General features: G+C 40.0%; 1 protein-coding gene across 1 annotated transcript in view; it reads left to right on the forward strand.

Moving 5' to 3' along the window:
- The window catches only part of VWA8 (von Willebrand factor A domain containing 8), a 278,032-nt gene that overhangs the window by 124,800 nt on the left and 130,270 nt on the right, over positions 1–22,962 (forward strand). Inside the window, exons 20-21 of the mRNA XM_067563174.1 lie at positions 2,407–2,478; positions 15,811–15,887. Coding sequence (XP_067419275.1) covers positions 2,407–2,478; positions 15,811–15,887 — 149 coding nt within the window. The remainder of the gene's footprint in view (positions 1–2,406; positions 2,479–15,810; positions 15,888–22,962) is intronic.

Below are 22,962 nucleotides of genomic sequence, written 5' to 3' on the forward strand. Positions count from 1 at the left end.
AGAGTTTCAAAGTTGTGAGTACTACTGGAGAATGATTTGCCAGCCACTCCCTCTCTCTCATACCTGTGTGGGGCTCCAGCTCAAGAGCCTTCTCTAGGTACTGTTATGGACCAGGGTGTAGGCAGTCTGGCCTAGTAGTCTGAGCAGGAGTCAGGTCTAGTGGGCAAAGCAGGCATCCAGGTTGGTGAGCAAAGCCAAGAGTCACTGCCAGAGTCGGCTGCCCGTTAGCAGAGCGAGAGGTCGAGCCAGAGTCAGAACCAGGAATCGAAGCCAAGCGTCAGAGCTGATGTCTGATACCAAATGTCCGAGCCAAGGGTCGAGCTGGAGTCAGGGTCAGAAGTAGGAGGCTGGGGTCAAAGCCAGGACTGGTCACTGAGAATTGGAGGCAAGGCATAAGGGCAGGAGGAGAGGCAAGATCAAGGAGCCTGGTGGGAATAGGAGTGAAGATGGGGGTAAGGTGGGAGCCAGGAGCAGAAAAGAAACCAGAATAGGGTTGGTTGCAGGATGCAAGCACAAGCAGGGTCCAGTGCAGCCACAACAGGAAACCACCTTGTTGCATGGACAAACTTCTTGTTCCTTCTCAGGGCTTAAATAGCATAGTTGGACCAATCAGTGGAACCCGGCAATCCTCCAATCAGAGCTCCCGTGGGTGGTGCCTTGGCTGGGGCAGTAGCCCTAGTAGCTTCTCAGCCCACTTGCTTTCAGTAGCCATTAGGTAGAGGCCAGGATGTGGCAGCTGTCTGGAGACTCCCAAGCCTGGGTTCGAGACCCCGGGACATCACAAGTACCACTTTGTTAACACGGGATGAGAAGAAAGGTGGTTTCTCAGAGAGGCAGCTCCCAAACCATTTAGGACTTCGTAGGTTTAAACCAACCTCTTTAAACTCCACCCAGAAACCAGAAGGTTGCCAGTGCCATTCCTGACTGGAGCACTGGTGTCATGTGTTTCGAACAAAATTACAGGTGTGGCTGCTATTTTCTGCACTAGCCTCCTGTTAAGGTTTGATTTATAATTATCCCATGAATCAACATACAAAGAAGAAGCATGGCATTATGTGAAAGGCACCAGACTGGGATTGGAGCCATGGGTCTAAAGCCCAGAAGCCTCGAGCCCCCATCCCCTACCCCAAACCCTTATCCCCCGTCTGTAGCCCTGAGCACACCTTCCCCCCTCCCCTCCACCCCGCTAGGCCCTGGAGTTTTTAATAGTATGTTGGTGGGGCGGGGGCTCAGAAGGAAAAAGGTTGAGAACCCCTGTGCCAAGGGAGCATTCAAGGTAGAGTGGCCCGTTAATGCTTCTGCAGTCGTAGGACAAAAAGAGGAGTTAGTGGATTACAGATTGTTGTAATAAGCCATAAATCCAGTGTCTCAGTTCAGTCCATGGTTTTTAGTGGCTAACAGAATTATGAATTTAAGTTCCCAGATTCATCTTTTGAAAGTGTTGTGCAGATTTCCTTTGAGGACGAGGACGGAGAGGTCCGATAGAGAATGATCGCTTTGTGAAAAGTGATCGCCCACCGGAGACAGTGCTTTTCATTATTTTCCTGTGTGAGTTCATTCAAGAACACAGTGATTGTCTGGTTTCACCCACATAATTGTTATTGGGGTATTTAGTACATTGAATGAGGTACACCCCATGCTGGCTGTGTGAATGAGGTACACCCCATGGTGCCTGGCCTGTGAAGGACCCATGGATCTTGAAAGGCATATTGTGCGGGATGGAGATATGTCTGCAGGTTTTGCATCTCTTCTGGCAGTCTGGTGCCACTTTGAGTTGGGGGTCCTGGTCTGTGGGGAGCTTGATTTTGGTGAGGAGTTTGGAGAGGTTGGGGTGGGGAGTTGTTTGAAGACCAGAAGAGGGGGTTCAGAAAATATTTATTTCAGGATGGGGTCCCCATCGAGTATGTGTTGTAGTTGTTTGATGATACCCTGTATGGGTTCCAGTGTATGGTGGTCGGTGACAACTAAGGGGGTGCAGTCAAAGGGGGTTTTATTTCTGTACTGAAGCAGGTTTTCTCGGGGTATTTGGGTGGCTGGTTCCATGATGCAATCTACATATATACAGTCATTATGTCAGTACTTGTACTGTGGCTGACCAAAATTATTCCACCAGACTAAAGGGAATTCATTCTGAACAGTTATTGAGAAATAGAGAAATCAGATACCTAACACCAATCAGCACTCAAGAACTTATATAAATGGAGTTAAAAACTGTACATCATTGTTTCAAGAGATTCCCTCTGCTTTGACTGATTGAGGCAATTCTATTTCATTAGAATACCAAATAAATGTATATATGTGTGCGGTGATAAGGGTTCTGGTCAAAAATACTTAAAAGAATAATCCTGCATTTATTTGATATGTTATAAGCACAGTGTTTAAAATTCTTGTTTTCTTTATCTCTAGCATATGATGGTGATGGAGGATATGCTAAAAGATTTTTTGCTGGGAGAACACCTTCTTCTAGTTGGCAACCAGGTAAGTTAAAACAAATATCTCTTTACAATGCATGGATCAAATTAAGCCATTGACATAAGCCAATGCTCTTTTGCTTCATTGAAGTTGCATCCATTTGTGTTGCTGACCCAGTATCTTCAGTTTCTGACACTGTATCTTCAGTTTTATGAGCCTACATCTGAGAATGTTATTGGAATCTAGTTTTAGAACAAGTAAATAGCTACAGAGAAATCTAAAACTAAAAAGACAAATATATTTGCATCATATGTAACCTTATTCGAAATTACTTTAAATTACTTTTGTGCAGCAGCATAGAAAACTGATTGTGTATCAGATTCAATCACTTCATGTGCTCTTAAGAGTCGATAAGAACTCTTTCTTTTTTTCTGATTAATCCTCCTCAGAATCCAGGATGTGTTTCTTTTTTTCTTTCCATAAAACACAGCTTGTTGATCACTGCCATCACAGAAGTTTAGGTAACAAGAGGGTGGATATTAGGAAGTAATCCAGTTGATGTATTTTAAATATTTTAAAAGCAGCCATGTTAAGATAAGTATGCTTTCATGCCATGTACACAAGTATTTTCCCATTTAAGGTGCTACGGTTTTCATCCTCTGCTTGCTTGCAAACCTTGTGATTAAAAAAATCTGTCCTTTTCCATTCATTTATCTTAAGATAAAAATTTAATCTATGATTAGAAACTAAGTCTGATGTCAATGTTTTGTGTGATTTATTTAATAAGGACTGAAAGATTAACCCTACCAGCATTTCTTCAGTAATATAACACATTTGTCTTTCACTTTCTATGATATAGAATCAGTGGTGATTTGTGTGTTAAGGAGGGGGAGACACAAAATGCGGTGTGTTCAACTAGTTGAATTTTTTTTGTGTGTGTATGTGAGTGAGTGAGAAATAGAGAGAGACAAACTACACAGCAAATAACTGTGATGCTTTGGGGTTCATCCCAGACAAATAAGGAGTTGTGTCACCGCCTGCCCTGTAGTGCTGGATGCCTCTGTGCTGTTCAGTTTTGGCGCAGAGCCCTGATACCAGCAGCCTTCTCACAGCACAATTGCACCACCCTGGCTTTTGCCAGCCTGGTTACTCCATGCAGGGTGACACCAACAGCCCTTCTAGCCCTGAGTTTCTCCAAAACCATCTCTCCTGCCTGTAGAGTCCAGTCCTGCTCACTGGAACACTTACTAAACCTTATCTATCTACTCCTTTAAAGAAACAGTACACAGCACCAACCTGTTAGTTTGGCTGAGGGTTTCTCTCTTCAGTCTGAAACACTACACTCGTGTAACAGAACAAGAGTGAGTTTATTAACAAAGACCAGATATTTAAGTGACGCCAAGTAGAAGTAAATGGGATAGAAACGGTTACAAACAAACAAGTAAATATATGCTTCTAAGACTAAAAACCTAACTTAACAAACTAGAGCCTTTTGTTCTAAGTAGTTTTCTCACCACGGACCTTCTTCCAGCACAACTGGTCAGTACTAGGCAGGATCCAACACACAGAGCCCAAATGGCTAGGTTTCTTTGTCGTCTTAGGTGAAGGATGCCATAATGGCTTTCTTGCTCTTTCTTCCAAAGTTCAGTGACCTTGCTTCAGAGGGCAGGAAGGTTTCCTGGAACTGCAGCTTCCATCCCTCATCAAGAGTGTTAAGTGGCTGCTTCCCCTACCCCCTTGCTTTTCCTGATGGCTTTCTTTACCTGGCAAGTAAATGTCATTTCATTGTCTCTCCTTGATCAGTTTACATTGGAGACACCTTCAAGCAGGCAGAATCACATTCCTTTGGCATGTCTACATTACAAAATTATGTCGACCTCATTTATGTCGACATACAGCTGCCACAGTAATTCAATCACTTGTGCATGTTCACACTACATTCCTTGTGTCGGTGGTGTGCCTCTTCACCACCAGTACTTGCACTGATGCAGAGAGCAGTGCACCATGGGTAGCTATCCCATTGTGCAACTTGCCACCATCTAGTGCAGGGTGTTATGGGAAGGGTTTACAATGCCTCATGGGAGCAAACGAGTCGTGCAGAGATGACTGGGAACATGGTTTCAAGGTCGCATGATGCAGTTTTCTCCATCCCATAATTTTATTTGCACCCCATAACGTTACGCGCCTCTTTTCAAAAGCCCCACAGATCTGCACATCTGCCATCTCTGTGAGAAGCATGGATCCTGCACAGCTCTGCACTATTGCAATGAGCATTGCAAGAACAAAACGCCTGATCCTGCAGCATTTGCAGACCCGCCAGTGGAGCCCCGGGGAACATGACAGTTCCTTGGAGGCTTGCTTGTTCTGAGACATAGAAAGAAACAATTCAAGGTTGTTGTTGGCATTCACTGAGTGGCTGCAGACAGTGGAGTGCCAGTTCTGGGCCGAGAAACAAGCACTAGTGGGATCGCATCATCATGCAGGTGTGGGTTGGTGAGCCATGGCTGCAAGGCCACATTCCTGGAAGTGTGCACGGAGCGTGCTCCAGCCTTCCAGTGCAGCAACACCAAAATGAGAGCTGCACTGACAGTGGAGAAGCGAGTGGCAGTCGCTGTGTGTAAGCTAGCAATGCCAGATTGCTACTGACCTATCAGGAAACAATTGGGAGTCGGGAAGTCCATTGTGGGAGTTGCTGTGATGTAAGTGTGCAGGGCCATTAATTGCATCCTGCTATGAAGGACTGTGACTCGGACCATGTGCAGGACATAGTGAATGGTTTCGCAGCAATGGGATTCTCAAACTGTGGTGGGGTGACAGATGGCAAATATATCACTATTTTGGCACCAGACCACCTTGCCACAGAGTACATCAACAGAAAGGGCTACTTTTCTATGTTATTGCAAGTGCTGATGCATCACCGGGGACCATCAATGCGGGATGGTCAGGGAAGGTGCATAATGCATGCATCTTTAAGAACACAGGCCTGTTCAAAAAGCTGCAAGCAGGGACTTTCTTTCCAGACCTGAGGATTACCATTGGGGATGTTGAAATGCCAATAGTGATCCTGGGAGACCCAGCCTACCCCTTACTCCTGTGGTTCATGAAGCCGTACACTAGCTCCTTCAATTGTTGGCTCTGCAGATGCAGAATGACAGTTGAGTTTGCCATTGGCTGTTTGAAAGGCCATTGACACTGTCTACCCACGAGATTAGACCTCAGTGAAAAAAGTATCGCCAAGGTTATAGTTGCCTGCTATGTGCTTCATAATATCTGTGAAGAAAAGATGGAAAAGTTTCCGTCGGGGTGGAGGTGGAACAGCTGTCTGCAGATTTTGAGCAGCCAGATACCAGGGTTATAAGAAAAGCTCAACGGGGACCTATATGGCTCAGGGAGACGTTGAAAGACCAGTTTAATAGTGAGCTCAGGCCTGGTCTACACTGCTGCCAGCAGTCAATGGGAGATATGCAAGCTACATAACATAGCTTGCGTATCTCCCGTTGACTTAATTACATTGCCGTACCATGGCGTCTCCATTGCTCTTTGTTGATTGGAGATGCTCTCTGGTAGACGCAGCCTTTATTCCTTTTGGGTGGTGGATTAATGGCATTGACCAGAGAGCACTTCCAAGATTGATGGATTGGGCCTCCACAGCCTGCTCAATCAATCCCATTGCATCGATCCCTGCAGCCCCGGCAGTGTAGACATACCCACAGTAATGTGGGGTGGTGCAGTGTGCTGTACCTTCTTCTTCAGTACTTAGCCTAACAGTCGGCTGTAGCAATCGTTCGCCGTTTTGTCCATTCCTGTGCGGCCGCAAGGGCTTGATAGGCCAAGAGTCCAACATCAAAACAGACTCAATGAACCCATGTAATAGGAGGTCTGCCTCTGGCCACCTCCACTCAGTTGGTGGAATTTTATCCTGGATGTTACAAGTCACCTGGAGAATGGCATTTGCTGGACCATCTTGTGGCATTCTCGCGACATGTCTGAAAAGCATAAGATGCCATCTGCAGACAATGGCCCAAGTAGTCTGTAGACCAGAGCAGCCGTAAACATCTGCATTACAAATGAAGTCATTCTGCTTTAGGCCTAATATACAACATTGGCATTTTGTGTGGAGAGCCTCCAGCTTTGCCCAATCTGAGTGGCATAGTGTCCATGTTTTGCAACTGTATAATAGTACGGCGAGAATACAGCTCGAATAGATCCTGAATTTGGTTGTCGTGCCGAGATTATGTTGATTCCATTTTCGTTGTGAACAATCCATGGAAGACACTGCAATGCCAATCTGGTTGAGAACCTCTGTGTGAGAGTTGGAGGAACTGGTGAGTATAGAACTCAAATAGCAGAAGGGGGAGACTGCTTCCGCAGTTTCATTGTTCAAAGAGATTGGAGTCGCAAGTGGACATGGTCCTAGACTTTGCAGCTTTGCTTTGACCACGAAACATGAAGGCTGACCTTAGCCAACAAGTCCTCCATTTGCTGGTGTGCCTTGCGAAATGTGTCGGGGCTCCGTACTAGAAGAACATCAGTAGCGTAGTCAAGATTTGAAAGCAAAAGATCACCAATCTTAATGCCTATGGACCTAATGGAATGCTGCATTATGAAATTCATTGCCTGACCAAAGAGTGCAGGGTCCAAGACACAGCCCTGCCTGATCTCAGATACTGATTTAAAAGGTGTCAACATCTGATTCCCCTGACATACATGAGCAGTTCTTCCAGTATGCAGCTCACCAACTTGATTAGCGATTAGTGTGCTGTACCAGGCATTGGTTTTTTTGTACCCTGGTATGAGCCTGGTAATGAGCGCTGTGTGTGTAATAATATAACATTGAAAATGCACATATTACTATTATGTTTGAATGATGTCAGCTCCAGCCACCATACGTTGTGAACGAATAAAGATGAATTAAGTTTCCATAAATAGACTTTTATTTCAAATATTTGCAAATAGGCATATTTATAACTGAATGAATAAATAAAGGGAAAAAGAACCTTTGAAGGGGAAAGAACAGTCATTTTCATTTCGCAAGCACACATACCAACCATTTCTCTCAAAGGTCAGTGTACATGCACCTGTAATTGTCTGTGCTCTCCCCCAGGGTGGAGTGGTAGGGGTAGTCCAGCGGCCCCAGACGTTATGTGGAATGTGTGTGGGGAGGGTATAGGGAGATCCTGGAATGCAGTTCTCTATACTTCTCAAGAATCTCCAGTATGTCTGTTTGTCATTTGAGAAGCACTAGCATCTCCTGCTGCACGTCTCTCTCCTTTTCCTGTGCCTTTCTCCTCTCCGCTCTGTCCTGGGCCACGCTGTCCACGGGGGTGATCCTCCAAGCCCTGTGCTTGGTATCCGAAGCACTAGAGGCTTGCAGGATCTTCTGGAAGATGTCGTCCCACATCCTTTTCTTTCTCCTTGTGTGGCTGGGCCACTCCACTGGTGTGGATGGAGAGACCCTCAATAAGGTTTCTTTACAATACAGCCAGGTCTCTTGGACTCCTTTCTCCCTCATATTAGCCTCCCACGGGATCCTGCCCATCAGTTCCCTGAGGTAGTCAGTGTCTGCTTTTCTGAAGTCCAGGGTCTGTATTCTGTTGTTCTCCTTTCTTCCTTTTGTCAGGATCCTGAACTTGACCATCTCATGGTCACTGCTGCCCAAGGCAGCCCTCCCCAGAAGCCTTCGGCAGAGGGTTGCAGACTACCTTCAGGAAAGTTTCCTTGAGATTTCTATAGAGGATACATGGGACATCCCAGTGCACATAAACAAACTGTTCTTCAGGGCCCCGTCTGCATACTTAACAAAGATTCCTTCCCCTGCCTCAGGCTTGTCCTTGGTGGACTGTAAGGACTAGCTCAACTACTCTGGAGTCAAAAACAGGTCTTGGCTCACTGCACCACTGGATCCCCTGGTCACCTGTCCCACATATTCCTACTCCTCTTCTTCATCCAACACCACTTCCTCACTGTTCACTCCAGGGGGCTGTGACTCCAGCTCCCCCAAAGTATCCATACGGCTTTTGGCAGTGGTGGTGGAGTCTCTGGAGTTAGAGCAGTTCAGTTACTATATGTGACTGAGCAGTCGGACTCAGAGATGCCTTGGAGAACATTCCACACTAGCCCTGCTCACCAGTGCCATTCCCTGTTCATGACCACCAGACACATATGCTCCCTGCTCCCTCTGAGCCTCCTCCCATTTTCCCACTCCATTGTAGTTTTCATTGCTGAAAATTGTCACATCACAGTGGCTGTTACTGAGCCTTTACTGGCTGCCTGCCCTTTGTTGAAAATGGACAACACTTTTATCACCAGTAGAAATCATAACCCAATTTCTATCCTGCTTGAGTGCTCATTTAGCAAGCACAAAAAGAGCTTTTTAAAATAAAAATTTAATGTTTAAAAGATACTTTGTCTTTTGAGCAGTTATTATTAAAGCAGGATAGAAGATGGCTTGGTACATTTTATATTGGGCTTCCATAATGCTAATGTTCACTTTCACTGGTGATAACCATCAGGAGGCTCGGAAATGCTAAACATAATTTAAATTATTTCTAAATACAGTTATCAATTTGAACATTTTGAATCTCCTCAGTTCAGCTGTGGACTTTAGGATTTGCTAGTGAACATTTGTACACTGGTCTACTATTACTATTTTTACCTCATAAATGCTAGGCACTTTGTTTGCCTATAAGATATGTACCCACCCTAAAGAGTTTGCAATCTAAATAAACAATATATAAACAAAAAAGGAGGAGGGTAAGAAGTGCAATGTGTTTTAAAGATGTAGCATATTCTAAAAGTGCTAAATGTCGTTAATAATTTAAGCGAAGACCATCACAAGTTCACTTGGTAGCAATTTCTATTTCTCAAGCACTTAGTGAGAATTGTAAAGTAAACCAGCAATAAGTACGTAGTTCAAAAATGTATTTATGGTCTTAAAAATATAACTGCCTGTAGAAAAATACAGTAATTTGTCTTCCCTACGAAACTAAGTATTGACATCCAGCCGTATGTGAGGCCTTATTTTAGCTGATGGAGGGAGATGTGAACTCAGATTACTTGGGAAAAAAACTATGCTTTTACTAGAAGTAGATTTTAGAGTGAGGAAACTAACAATTGACTTTAAGATATTTCAAAAGCCACATTTTATAGAAAACTTGTCCATGTTTCCTTCAAAAATAATATTCTTCTTCCAATCTAATTACATACAGACTTGTGGAGAAACCAAGAGTACTGTAATAGCATTTCATACTGAACAAAATTCAGAATAGTAAATATATATTATTTACCTGTTTTATGGACCGGTGTAGAGCACATTTTTGTCCTTTTTATCCTGTAAAGGTGGGCAGCTTCCTTTACAAAGGAGGAATGTAGCACCTCAAAGAAGGCCTTTCCATTAACAGAAAGAATCAATTTCTTAATAAGCTGAGTTGGGCAAAGTACTGATATAAAATTTTGGCATAAAAAAGTCTTAACTACAATAGGATGCTCAGAAAATACATTACTTTTACCTTATAGAATCATAACAGCATTTATATGTGCAAAAAATTATGATCTTTGTTAGTACATCTGTTCATGGCATTGCTTTTAATCTGTGCCAGCTGTACTTAAGGGAACTAAGAAGAAAATGAATAAAAGGTTGCTTATCATGGCAAGTACCTCTCTTCCCAAAGGTGCTCCCTACAATACATTTGTGCATCCTTGCTTTCCCTCTATAAAGATTTGATGCTGTTTTCGCACTCAGCAAGTAAATAGCATATCTGGGTTTTCAGGACTCTGGGCTAGGGAAAAAATCTGAATAGAGACAGAGGCAGAACTTTAATCTCTGAATAGAGATTTAGCCAAACTTAATTCACAACTCCTTTAGGGCAGAGTAACTATCAGCTCTGCTTGTGAAGTATTTTTTTTTTAAATGTAACCTTGATTTTCAGAAATAGCACATGATAAACTCATAATAAGAATATTTGGCCTCTCAGGTGTCCCAAAGCACGTTGTAAAATAGATATTGGTAGTGCCAAGCAGGGTTTCTATAAAAATACAGAAAAGCCTCAAGATAAGTGCATGCTTAAAAAAATACAATGGGTATTCATCAAATGACAGAAGATGGGGAAATTAAAAAAACAAAACAAAACAAAAAAATATACATTAATCAGGAGTTCTAGAGGTTTTGCACTTGTCACAGAAAAACAGATTGCAGGAGCTTTTCTGGGAATGAGCTTGGATGACTTATTTCAGCTGTGTAGTGTGACCCACTGTTTAGATTACATTTGTGGTGAGCCTTGCAATATTTGGGTTTTTGAGAAAAAAAATCTCCATTGCTGCTTCTGAGATAGCAATGGTGAGAGCACTACCAGACAATACTTCTGCAGTTCCTGCTGTTTTTAACATTATATTGTTCAGGCCTGGTCTGAGCAGAATAAGACAACTTTAAAAATACTGGTGATGCTACAGTAGGACTTTCTGTTGCCCCGTATTAACAATGATGTTATGTTTATGTCCCAAACCCACCCATCAATAGCGTAGACACATCTACTCAGAGCAAAACCTGTGCTTCATTGTAAGTGTTTTTGTTGGTGGCCATAGATGTGTTACAAGCATGGCAGGCACTTCAGTGCCAAAATCTTCTAGTGTAGCCAATCTTTTGGAGAAAGGACATTGTGGTTTTCAGTTTTTCTTTCACTGAAGCCAGATGCTAGAGAAAGGGTCTTCACTTTCCATCCAAAGGTGACTGAATTACAGTATCATCAAGGGGTATAAATCCGTGTTTGAAATCACAAATTTTGATGTTATTTCCTATTTTTCTAGCTCAGGTGTGCTATATTTCTGTTAAAATAAAAGTAATTTATTAATATTTGCTTTTCTCAGATATTTTTATTTATACAGCTTTTATTTATTCAATACAGCTTTTATTTATTCCTCCTAATTTGCATATTTCTGTATTTTTTTAATGCATATTCTTTAAAATGTATATAGCACAAGTATTTCACATACAAGTGCTATGCAGATATCTCTCAAAAGAAGAACTAAGTTATTCTTCTAGTACTTCTGGTAAGATGATTAGTCCTCTTCTTTGTTATCCAGTGATGTTAACTGTGGCTGATCCACAGGGACAAGTTGCATGAGATTGCAGAAATAATCCATTATATCAGTCTGCCCACAGAACAATCCAGTATTTTCAGCATTTTTATATGGAGTGTGTAGTTCTGGTAGTGTATTAAGTTGCTCATTATTCTAGGTATCAATGTGTTTAAAAGAGATAGAGCTTAATTCTTGACTCTTTAGCACAAGATTCAAGATGAAGTGGGAAGGAGGCTGGTTTATGCCATCCTTACGCATCTCGACCTCCACAGCTACCACAGGCTTGTTTCAGGGTTATCCTAACTTGGGTCCACTGATAATTTCTCCCAAGAGGCTGTTCTGTTTGCCAGTGAGTGCCAGCATGCAGCAGTGTTTTCTTTTCCCTGCCATGTCTCCCACACATTCTGTATACCATGGAGGCCAGATTATGGTTGTGTAGAGCCAGCCATGCTGGCTATTTGTCAGTTAGTTAGGATTTCCTCAGGAAGTCAGTTAAGCTGGCATTAATGTTTACTGGTGGCACAGAGGAGCCTGGATTGATCCCAAGTGTTTAATATAATTGAATTGTTTCCTCTTGCTGGAAGATTTTGCATCCAAAGAGCTGATTTACAAACACTACGTTAATTACTGAAGGAGTCCTGTGAGGTATTTCCATTTTATAGATATGAAAATCTGAGGCAAACAGAGGTGGTGACTTGTCACAGTGCGAGTCTGTGGGAGAGCCAGGAATAGAAACAAAGAGCTTTGATTCTCATTTCCCTAACCATTTTTGCCAGTCAAGGATTTTGTGTGGCACACATTATCTGTGAAGGCACACGATGTACTCCTTCAAGCAGCTAAGTTTAAAAGTTGACCAACATTAACATTTTTATAATAGTTTTGATCTGGTGGAGAATGCTTTTTTGTTTCTAAATATTATATGCACATTATATGCATCATTCTCACTGATTATAAAATAAAGCTACACCAAAAAAGGGACTGTATTTGATGACACATGCACCAAAAAAAGTCTAAGGTGAAATCCTGGCTCCACTGGAGTCAAGGGCAAAACTTCCATTGACTTCAAGAGATAGGATTTCAGCCCTAGTGTGTTAGCCCTGCTCACTCCAATCCTTGGTGCTATATAGAGCCCCCTTAGCTTCTGAATGTTCTTTTGGAAGCTAGGCACATTCTTATTCACATCATTGGCAATGATAGCTTAGAAAGAAGTAAACAAAAGGCAGCCATGTTGTCCTTTTTTCCATTAGAGAGATGAGGATAAAAACCAACAACATTGCTTAGTAATTGGGAAATACCTAAATTGTGTGTGTGACTTTATAAGACAGTATACAGACAAACCACACTCATTCGCTTAATACAGATGAAAGCCAAAAAATCTTTCTTCTTCTAGTAGAATATCCAATATATTTGATATGTTCAGTATTGATTCCATATGCTGATCTGTCTCTCTGCAGCTTGGTTTTTGCCACATTTGGCTGGAGTCCCATTCTGCAGAGAACTGGGCATGGAATCTATGTGGGATTGGCACATGATACTGACTTCAACCATCTGCCATAGTTTTTGAAGATCTTTTTTAAAAGTGCGTAATGCAGTTCTCCATCTGAGTAGTTGTGCTGAAACTAGGGGAGCATTTCAGTTTATTAGCCCATTTATGGTTTTAAAATCTCACAGCTGCAGTAACAGCAGCATATGGGTGTGTAATCATCTCCATATGTGATATTACGGGCTTCCAGTTTTATTTCTACCTGATAAAATGTGTTCTTTGACTTCTTAGAAGAACTTATGATTTCACTATATTATGTCTTGTTCCAAATATTAGAGAATTTTAAAAGTCCTATAATTCTTCAAGTATGTGAGTACAGGGTGCGGGCAACTATTGAAAATAAAAATGCCAGTAATCTGTAGCATACCTTATCTCCCCATCACAGCTGTATATAAAGCTATGTCTCCATTTGGAAATTCTGATGTCAAGAAATCATGAATAACTTGACTTTTTTTTTTTCATGCAGTAGAACTGAAAGCTTGATTTATAGAGGTATTATAGAAATGTAGAGCTGGAAGGGACCTTGAAAAGTCATCAAGTCCAGCTCCCTGCACTGAGGAAGGATCAAGTAAACCTAGACCATCCCTAACAGATGTTTGTCCAATCTGTTCTTAAAAACCTCCAGTGATAGGAAATCCACAGCCTCCCTTGGAAACCTATTCCAGAGCTTAAGGACCCATATAGTAGAAAAATTTTCCTAATATCTAAATTAAATCTCCCTGCCTGCAGATTAAGCCCATTACTTCTTATCCTACTTTCAGTGGACATTGAGAACAATTGATCACAGTCCTCTTTATAATAGCCCTTAACATATTCGGTTCCCCCTCAGTCGTCTTTTCTCAAGACTAAACATGCCCAGTTTTTAACCTTTCTTCATAGGTCAAGTTTTTTAAACCATTCATCTTTTTTGTTGTTCTGTTCTGGACTTTCTGCAATTTGTCCACATCATTCCTAAAGTTTGGTACTGAGAATTAGACACAATACTCCAACTGAGGCCTCATCAGTGCCAAACAGAGCAGGACACTTACCTCCCGAGTCTTACATAGGGCACTCCTATTAATACACCACAAAAAGATGTTAACCTTTTTCACAACAGCATCACATTGTTGATTTATATTCAATTTGTGTTGTGCTATAATCCCCACATCTTTTTCAGCCACCTTGCCCTTTATTCCCCATTTTGTAGCTGAGCATTTGATTTTTCCTTTCTAAGTGAAATACTTTGCATTTGTCTTTATTGCATTTCATCTAGTTGATTTCAGAACAATTCTCCTGTATGTCAAGGTCATTTTGAATTCTAATCCTGTCCTTTGAAGTGCTTGCAATCCCTCCCGGTTTGAAGGTGTCATCTGCAGATTTTATAAGCATACTCACCACTCCATCATACAATTCTTTCATGAAAATAATGAATAGTACTGGATCCAGGACTGATCCCTGCAGGATCCTACTAGTTACATCCTCCCAGTTTGACAGCAACCATTGATAACTACTCTTTAAGTATGGTCTTTCAACCAGTTTCATATTCAGCTCATTGTAGAATACATTGTGGTTCTGTTTGGTCATCAACTCTTTTTTTTTTCTGTTCTCTCTTAGCAACCTTATATGCTTCTGTGATTTCAACTATTACATCTAGATAATTCTCAAATCTACTTCTCGACTTCTTTGTTCAGTCTTAAATTTTCAAATTTCTCTTTAAGTGTCTTAGATGTTTCATCACAATTTCCAAAATTGCGAACTTATTTTCCTCCTGATCTTTCCTTTGTTTCCTCTCTCTGACACTATTCACAACCCTACTATCTTTCCCATCTCTCAAGCTTGCAACCAGTATGCTATGGTCAGTGTAAGAGAGTAATTGTTTCAGCCTCCGAGCAATAGATGGAGGAATTTATCACTGGTCTCCACTGTTATCTGATAGCTCAAGAGAAACGATGGATCATTATGATTCAAAACTTCAGTTTGTGGACTTGGGGCTTTTGCCATTGACTTCAGTGGAAACAGGGTTAGCAAATATTATACATGACAGTGAACAGAAGGCAATGCTTTAACCCAGCCATTTCCTCCTAGATGTTTCCCTGGTACCAAGTTTACTACTTTGTATTTGTATTTAGTGTAAACCTATCATCCGCATTCCTACAGTACTTCTGTCAAATGCTGGGAAATTAAAGGGATTAGATTATTAGAAATTAGTTAAAAGGAGATGTAGATTTCAGTCATCAAAATATTGGTAACACTATAAGACAAAGTATGGTTGTAGATTATATTTGCATTCTGTATTTGCTACTCAGTTTCTCCTTCGCTTTGGGTACCACATCTTAGTCTGCTGTATTATTAAACCAATAGTGCTGAATATGAAATAAAGCACATAGAATTAAGAGCTACAAAATTAATAATCATCTGTCTAAAAGGGAATGTGCAGCTAGTAATATGAAAACTGCTGCACACGTATTTCTATACAACTATTATTTGTGTAATATATATACTCCCTACTGTACCACTTTATATATATATATATCTAGTAGGACAGACAAAATATGCAGTTACAAAGAATATCACTTCTGTTTTTCAAACTAAACATTGTGTGTGTATATATATAGAGAGAGAGAGAGAGAGAGGAGAGAGAGAGAGAGAGAGAGAGAGAGAATTATAATTGCAATCAAAACTTTTGTATCTTGTGGTTTGAGATTTTATTTGATTGTAAAGAAATTCTGACCTTATTCTCTCAACAATTCTCAGATGTTAAAGTACTCTTCTTTGTAATTTTTAAATATATGTTATTACAGGGCGTGGGAAAAAACAAGATTGTTGACCGATTCCTTCACCTGTTAAATAGACCCAGAGAATATTTACAGCTGCATAGGTAAGACTGTAACTTTACATGATATGCTTGTTTCAATCTTTATTCATCTTTATTCTCACTAATCAGCTTTTAGATGTTTACATCTCATATTACTGAAGCTTTATTGTTAATTGTTTATATTATTTGTATTACTCTAATGTGTAAGAACCCATGTCAGATACCAGGACCCCAATGTGCTGGGTGCTGTACAAACATGGAACAAAAAGACATTCTCTGCTCCAGAGAGCTTACAGTCTACTGACAGACAGACAGGAGAATACAAGGAAACAATGAGACAACACTGGTCAGCATGAAAGGAGTTGTCTCAGCACACTAGCGCCTGACTGTTGTCTAGTTTGTTGTAGGCATCACAGCAAAGGAGAGTTTTAAGAAGGGATTTGAAGGATGAGGAGGAGATAGCTTTGCAGGTGTTTACAACTCTTCCCAAACATGGGAATAAATGGAATGTTTGAAAATTTTCCGAGTGGGTGATGGAGACTAGAAGTTGTAGCTACTATTATCTTTTTCCTTTTGCACCCCTGCTCTCCATCTCAATCTCTCCCTCACCCACCTCCATCACAAACATACAGAAAAATGATGTGGAGGGGGGCTATTATATATTCTTCATAATTTTTTCATATGAAAACAATAACAAAAACTTTAAATCCACAAAACAAAATAATTCAAAATCTACAAAAAAAATACTAAGTCTTGATATAGAATGGCTTATTAACAAACTATCTGTTCAGTTCTCAAAAGTGAAGCTGCAGAAATCCTGTCCATTTCATTTGGAGACACTGGAATGATGGACGGGATATCAATAGTCCAATATATTGGAGTTGGAGGTGAAGATTAGATTTATCTAAATGAAGAATCAGTTTGGATCAAATTGCATCCTCATCAACTTAGTTTCAAACAGTGTTTAAATTTAGCCTGCCTGTTTTTGTCCCTCTCTGTTCCAGTATATCCAAAACAATGCTACTAAAAATGTTTCACTTCTGCCATTTGTCTAGGTAATCCCTTTATCATTTCCCCTCTCAGTTCCCTTCACTAGCTTGTTATCCTTCCACACAAATTTTAAGCTTCTTGTCTTCACGCTCAAGGCTTGATATAGTTCCATCCTCCTATTTCTCTGCTGTCAGCTTCCCTTCTAAATGCAGACTTTGTTGCCTCCTACTGTCAGTGTTGTGCCTGCTTTCATGCCATCTCCTCTGCATGGAACAGCCTATCACTTCCTATGCGTGAAGCACCTTTTCTCTTCTCCAAAACTCGTTTATTTCACAAAACTTTTCAATGTTGCCTTTTTGCATATGAATTTCTCTTCTGTATTGTATTATTACATTTTTCTGCTAGGCTGGAAGCTCCTTAAAATAGGAACCATTGGCCAGATTTCTAAAGGTATTTTGATGCTCCTCTCGTTGATTTCAATGGGAATCAGGCACCTAAATGCCTTTAAAAATCTGGTCCCTTGTCTCCTTGGGTTTTTCTTTAGTAGGATAAAAGATTTTTTTTTTTTTAAAAGAACATGTTAGTAGCGCATTCTAACTAATGTGTTAAAATGCTAGTCGAGACAATGCAAGTTGTACTTCAGTTTGGCTTCAAATCAAACAACTAGCTAAAGTACATCTTGCATTGTATGCACTAGAGTCTTAAAACACTTCAGTTAGAATACGCTAGCTGGCATGTTCTAACTAAAAACCCAACCTTTTTATCTCAGTCAAGACAAACCTTTGTGAGTTTTCTAAAACACTGTGTACACATACAGGGATCTATAAACACCCTGTAGAAAAATCCTATAGAATTTAATAGAAAATGATACAGTCCTATGAAATTGTACAGAAGAATTTTTAAAAATGTATAAAAAAGTCAGCATTTTTTATTACATTTAATGGGCTTTTCAAATAGTTTCTTGTATAACCCAATTTGTTTAATTCCTATATTAGTTTCTGTAGGTCTTTTCAAAAAGGGTAATAATAAATAATGAGGCATACTTTTAGAATCCAGTGTCAAGTATGGTGACCAGATAACAAGTGTGAAAAATCAGGATAGGGTGTGGAGGATAATAGGCACCCATATAAGAAAAAGCCCTGAATATCAGGACTGTCCCCATAAAATTGGGACATCTGGTCACCCTAGTGTTACATACATTTTAGACTGTGTGTAGGTGTACACAAGATATGTGCTTTGTTATGCTTCTTGGTTCTTTAACAATCTTTCCCTCCAGCCAGTAGCCGGTTGATTGACAATATAGAGAGTATCTTTATTCAAAAATGTGTAAGCATTGCCTTGGGGTGATAATCACCTATTGTATCCTGAAGTATTTTTTGCTGATCAGTAACTGGCTAGCATCAGCACCTCCGAACACACTAACACATATTATTTACTGCAGAAAAATAATTGCAAACTTTTGTAACTGTCATAGTTGTTAATATTTTATACTTGGGTTACCTTAGCCTATTGTGAGCAGAGTTACCCGCCCAGTAAATTTCCATCAGTTTGACTTGGTTCTGCAGGTGTCATTTGATGGAGACTGAAGGCAAGTATACTGTAACTGATGGATTGTGGCCTTCTCTTTGCTGGTCCTTTTATTATTTGTCAGTCTGCTCATGACCGCAGCATTCCTTAAAGTTTACAGGTGAAAACTGTAATTCACGTCACTTTATCTCATCTGAAATCAGTGTTCACTTGCCAGTTCCTTACCTTGGGATTCTGGGTCCCCATGAGATATCTATTCTACAGGAGAATGCTTGGTAATAGCTAGCACCTGTTCTTGGACAGGCATATATCCACTGAATTCAGTGGGACTGTTCACGTGCATAGGTTTTATCAAGATTGGGACAGTTGTATGTGCGTGTAATAATTATATATAAAACAAGCAATACACACACACGATAAAGAAGAACAAAGAGAGGTTAACAGTAACAAGTGGATACTGTAATGTAACAAAACATTTTACATTTTGCAATACAAAGACCTGAATTCTGAAGTATCACATGTTCTTAATAGCGGTTATAATTAATGAGTTGCTTCAGAAGATACAGGTAGAATTGGGGAAAACTGTAGCCAAAGCCTTAAAAATTAATATAACACATCTATCTACCAGTAGTTGAACTACAGTAAATATAGTAATTTATTTTGCAGAAATTGTAGAGAAATGGAAAAGTAAATAAAAGAAAATGATCATTAAAATTCAGACAGTGTAAAAGTTTTCAAAAGTGCCTAAGTGACTTAGGTATCTCAGATCTGGTCTAACCTTAAAAATTAGTTTGACCTAAGCTACATTGCTCAGTGCTGTAAAAAATTTCACACCTTGAGAGCCATAGTTAGATCGGTCTAACCTGTGGATTAGATGTGGCTAGATTGACAGAAGAATTCTTCCCTTGACCTAGTTACTGCCTCTTGGAGAGAGGGGTTAACTAAATCGATGGGAAAACCCCTTCCATCAATGTAGGAAGCATTTACACTATGGTACTGCAGCAGCTGTAATGTAGGCGTGCTGTAAATTCCATTATCAAAAGCAACAAATCTGATTGACTTTCAGTGGGATGAAGGGCTTGTCTACACACACATTTATTTCTCAGCAAGCTGATGTGTGACTGTACCCAGTACTAGCCTAACGCACACTAAAGGTATATCTGTGCTGCAGTTGTATAGCTACGGTGCTGCAGCTGTGTCACTGTGATGCAGACACTTCCTATGTTGATGGTAGGGATTTTTCCATCAGTGTAGGTAATCCAGCTCTCTGAGATGCTGTAGCTAGGTCGATGGAAGAATTATTTGGTAAATGTAGCTGCATCTGCGTTGCAGAGTGAAAAATTTTTCACAGCCGTGAGCGACGTAGCTAGGTCATTCTAATACTTAGGTGTGGACCATCTAAGTGTCTATGTAGACCCTGCTGATAAGCATTAACTTTTTGTTAATGCTCTTTGATCTAGTCCTGTTTAAAATGGAATTTAATGCAGTTTAACTAATCAACTTCAAATTCACACCTTTTGTTAATTTAGATTAACTTTCCTGGATGTCCCCATGTAGACAAACTGTCAGACGCCTTTTGAAAATTTTACTTCCAGTAAATAATATGGGGGAAATAGAAAAAAAAATACACTGCAACTGTAGTATGTCCTATTATAAGATGTAAATATACTTTAGGAAAGATTCTCCCAACTCTTTTCTCTTCAAATGGGTACCTATCCAACTAAAAATGTTAAAATATTTTTTTTGTTTTATTGGTATAATATTATATGGAGTTCTAGTGATCTACCCAATATACATATCCAGAAATTTGTTTACATGGTGTAGTTTGAATTTTGAGGGATTATTTAAATTATAGAATAATTATTATTCAAGCATCAGAGGACACTTTCCTAACAGGAATCAGTGAGCTGATACCAGGAATAATTTTGAAGTCACATTTCCTACATGCATTTGTACATGATAGTGATGAGGGGAACTGAAAGGCAGAATAAGTAGGATCCCTTCTGACGTCTGGATGTATTTATTTTACTCCTGACGCACATGCAATGGATAATACAAATAAATCATAAATCATTCTTCCTAGCTTTTCTTACAGTTCTTAGCTGAGTTTTCTGATTTTCCTGAGTGTCATATTTACATTTTATGTACTTTTTATTGTCAGACTCTAAAACTGGTACTTGCGACATGAATTTAAGGGGAGACGTAGATAAAGTTAATAGGGAAGAAAGTCGGAAACATGTTTGACTAACAAAATACCATTTAAACCAGTGGCCATTTCCTTCGATGTACATTATTTCCTGTACTTTGAATGTGTTTTAATGCTTCACAACAAGTTTACACATAAACAATCACATTTATTTATAATGAGAAATGAAATCCTTATTAAAGATGTTGTTTTAACTCTCTAAGGCCTTTTGTATAACACATTAATAAAACCATACATTTAAGGTACATAAATCACATAACTTCAGTATGGCAGTGTAATAGGGTGGCTCACTTCTTAATGGCTGGCAGGCTGGGGCTACCCTGATTACAGAATGAGTCACACCTGGGAGAAATCAGATTGATTGCCCTATAAAAAGCAGAAGGAGGTTGCAATGACAGGGGGAAGCTCAGGAAACTGTAGAGAACCAGCCGAGAGTATGATGTCTCCGAGACAAAGGGAGCCATGATAGAGAGGAGCCTAGGAAGCTCCTGTGGGGAAACTTAGATGGAGTTAGATGGAGTTTGTCGTCGTCTTAGGGGTGAAGGAAAATGGGTGTGACAGCACTTAAAATCTACAAAGCCTCTGATGGCAAAAAGATTCTGCAATGGAAAAAAAAATTAAAGCTTTTCAGAAGACTCCAAGAACACATGCATTGTTAGACTATAAAACCCTTCTTTGCACTGATGAGAGTAATAGATTAATGTAAAAAGATAAGCCTCCAGCTGCCACACAAAAACATCATAAGAAGGTATCATCAAGGTCAGCCTGCTGGCTTCCTTGATGTAATAAAATGGAAAAGTCATTTTGTGTCTCTTCTGCTATCACATTAGAAGCTAATTATATATGGAAAAAGGCTTTTGCTGGAGTGCAAATATCTACTATCTATTATTTAAATATTTAGTTCTGCATCTCTTAGTTTGAAATTTATTTCCACTATCAAGGATCTTTTTGGATTTCACTTGTGATACTGATTCTTTCTGAAGAGGAGTGCTGTGTAAGCTCGAAAGCTTGTCTCTTTCATTAGCAGAAGTGGTCCCAAAAAATACTCCCTCAGCCACCTTGTGATCTCATGATTCTTCCTTTCTGTTAAGATGCCACCTTTTTTGTATAGAGCTATAATGGTTATTCTTCCATTTCCATTACAAATTCTTTTCTTTGTGTGTAGAATTCTGACTCAAGCTTTTCCTTGATGGAAGAAAGTTCGGTTTCTTGTCAGCTGTACAACTTAAGCCATAGTTAATCAAATTTAAGAGGGTGTAAAGAGTTTTGGAAGCTAGGGATATGGAGTCCACTCCAGTTTATATCAGTTTCTGCCTGCATAATCCAGGAACGGGGTCCTAGGTAGTAACCAGGACTTTGCAGAATGCATCCTGGAACAGCTGATAGAACAAGTTCAGAGAGGTCAACATTTTGCACTGCAGCTTGATGAATCCTCAGACATAGCTTAAATGGCTGAGCTTCTGTGTTATGTGATATTTGTCAAAGCAGGTGCAGAAGTTGAAGAACTTTTATTTTGCAGTGAATTCAACACAAAGAACTAGTGAGGACTATTCCAAGATGCTTCATAAATTCATAACAGCTGACAGCTGGGTTGTTTGTGTGGGGCTGAGCACTGTTGGGGCAGCAGCCCTGGCTGGAAGGAACAGTGGAATTGTATCACAGGTAAAGAAAGCAGCAATTTGGACACATCGCCAAGCGTTAGCACTGAAGAAGTTGCAACCTGACGTAGACAAGGCCCTCAGCATTGCTGTTAAAATAGTTAATATTATAAAATACTGAGCAGCAAACACATGTTGTTTTAATGTGCTGTGCAAAGAGATTGGTTCCGATCCCACTTCAGCTTCTGTTTCACAGTGAAGTCTATGAAGGTGGTTGTCATGTGGGAAAGTGTTACGTGTCTATAAATTGCGTGACAAACTCAGAATTTTCCTCCTTGGGAAACAAAGCTTGCAGACTACATGTGTAATGTGAACTTCTTGTTAGTTTACCTGATGGACATATTTGGCAGATAGAATGCACTGAACTGAACACTTCAAGACAGGAATGCAAATATACTAGATATGGAAGAGAAAATTGGGAGAGTAATGATGATGATTTATCATTAAAAAGCACATAGATATTTCTAGTGTTGTCCTATTTTTTAAAAGAACAGAGTGAAAGTGATCAAAATGCTATTAAAGACCAAATATTAACTCATTTGTCTGGATTGTATTCCCATTTTAATGAATATTTTCCTGGAGTTGGATACCAGTCAGATTCAAAACCTGTTTGTGGTAACGGTTGACTCCATTCCAATTTTAAACATCTCAGTTCAAGAAGATCCCTTAGAATTGTCAAGTGATCACATGCAGAAGATCAAGTTTTCAAATCTAGCAAACCAGGAATTCTGGATTTCTGTTTAAAGAGAATACTCAT

The sequence above is a fragment of the Emydura macquarii genome, unplaced genomic scaffold (assembly GCF_026122565.2).
Source record: "Emydura macquarii macquarii isolate MOO-44397 ecotype Brisbane River unplaced genomic scaffold, CSIRO-AGI_Emac_v2 contig_2473, whole genome shotgun sequence".
Taxonomy (NCBI): Eukaryota; Metazoa; Chordata; order Testudines; family Chelidae; genus Emydura; species Emydura macquarii.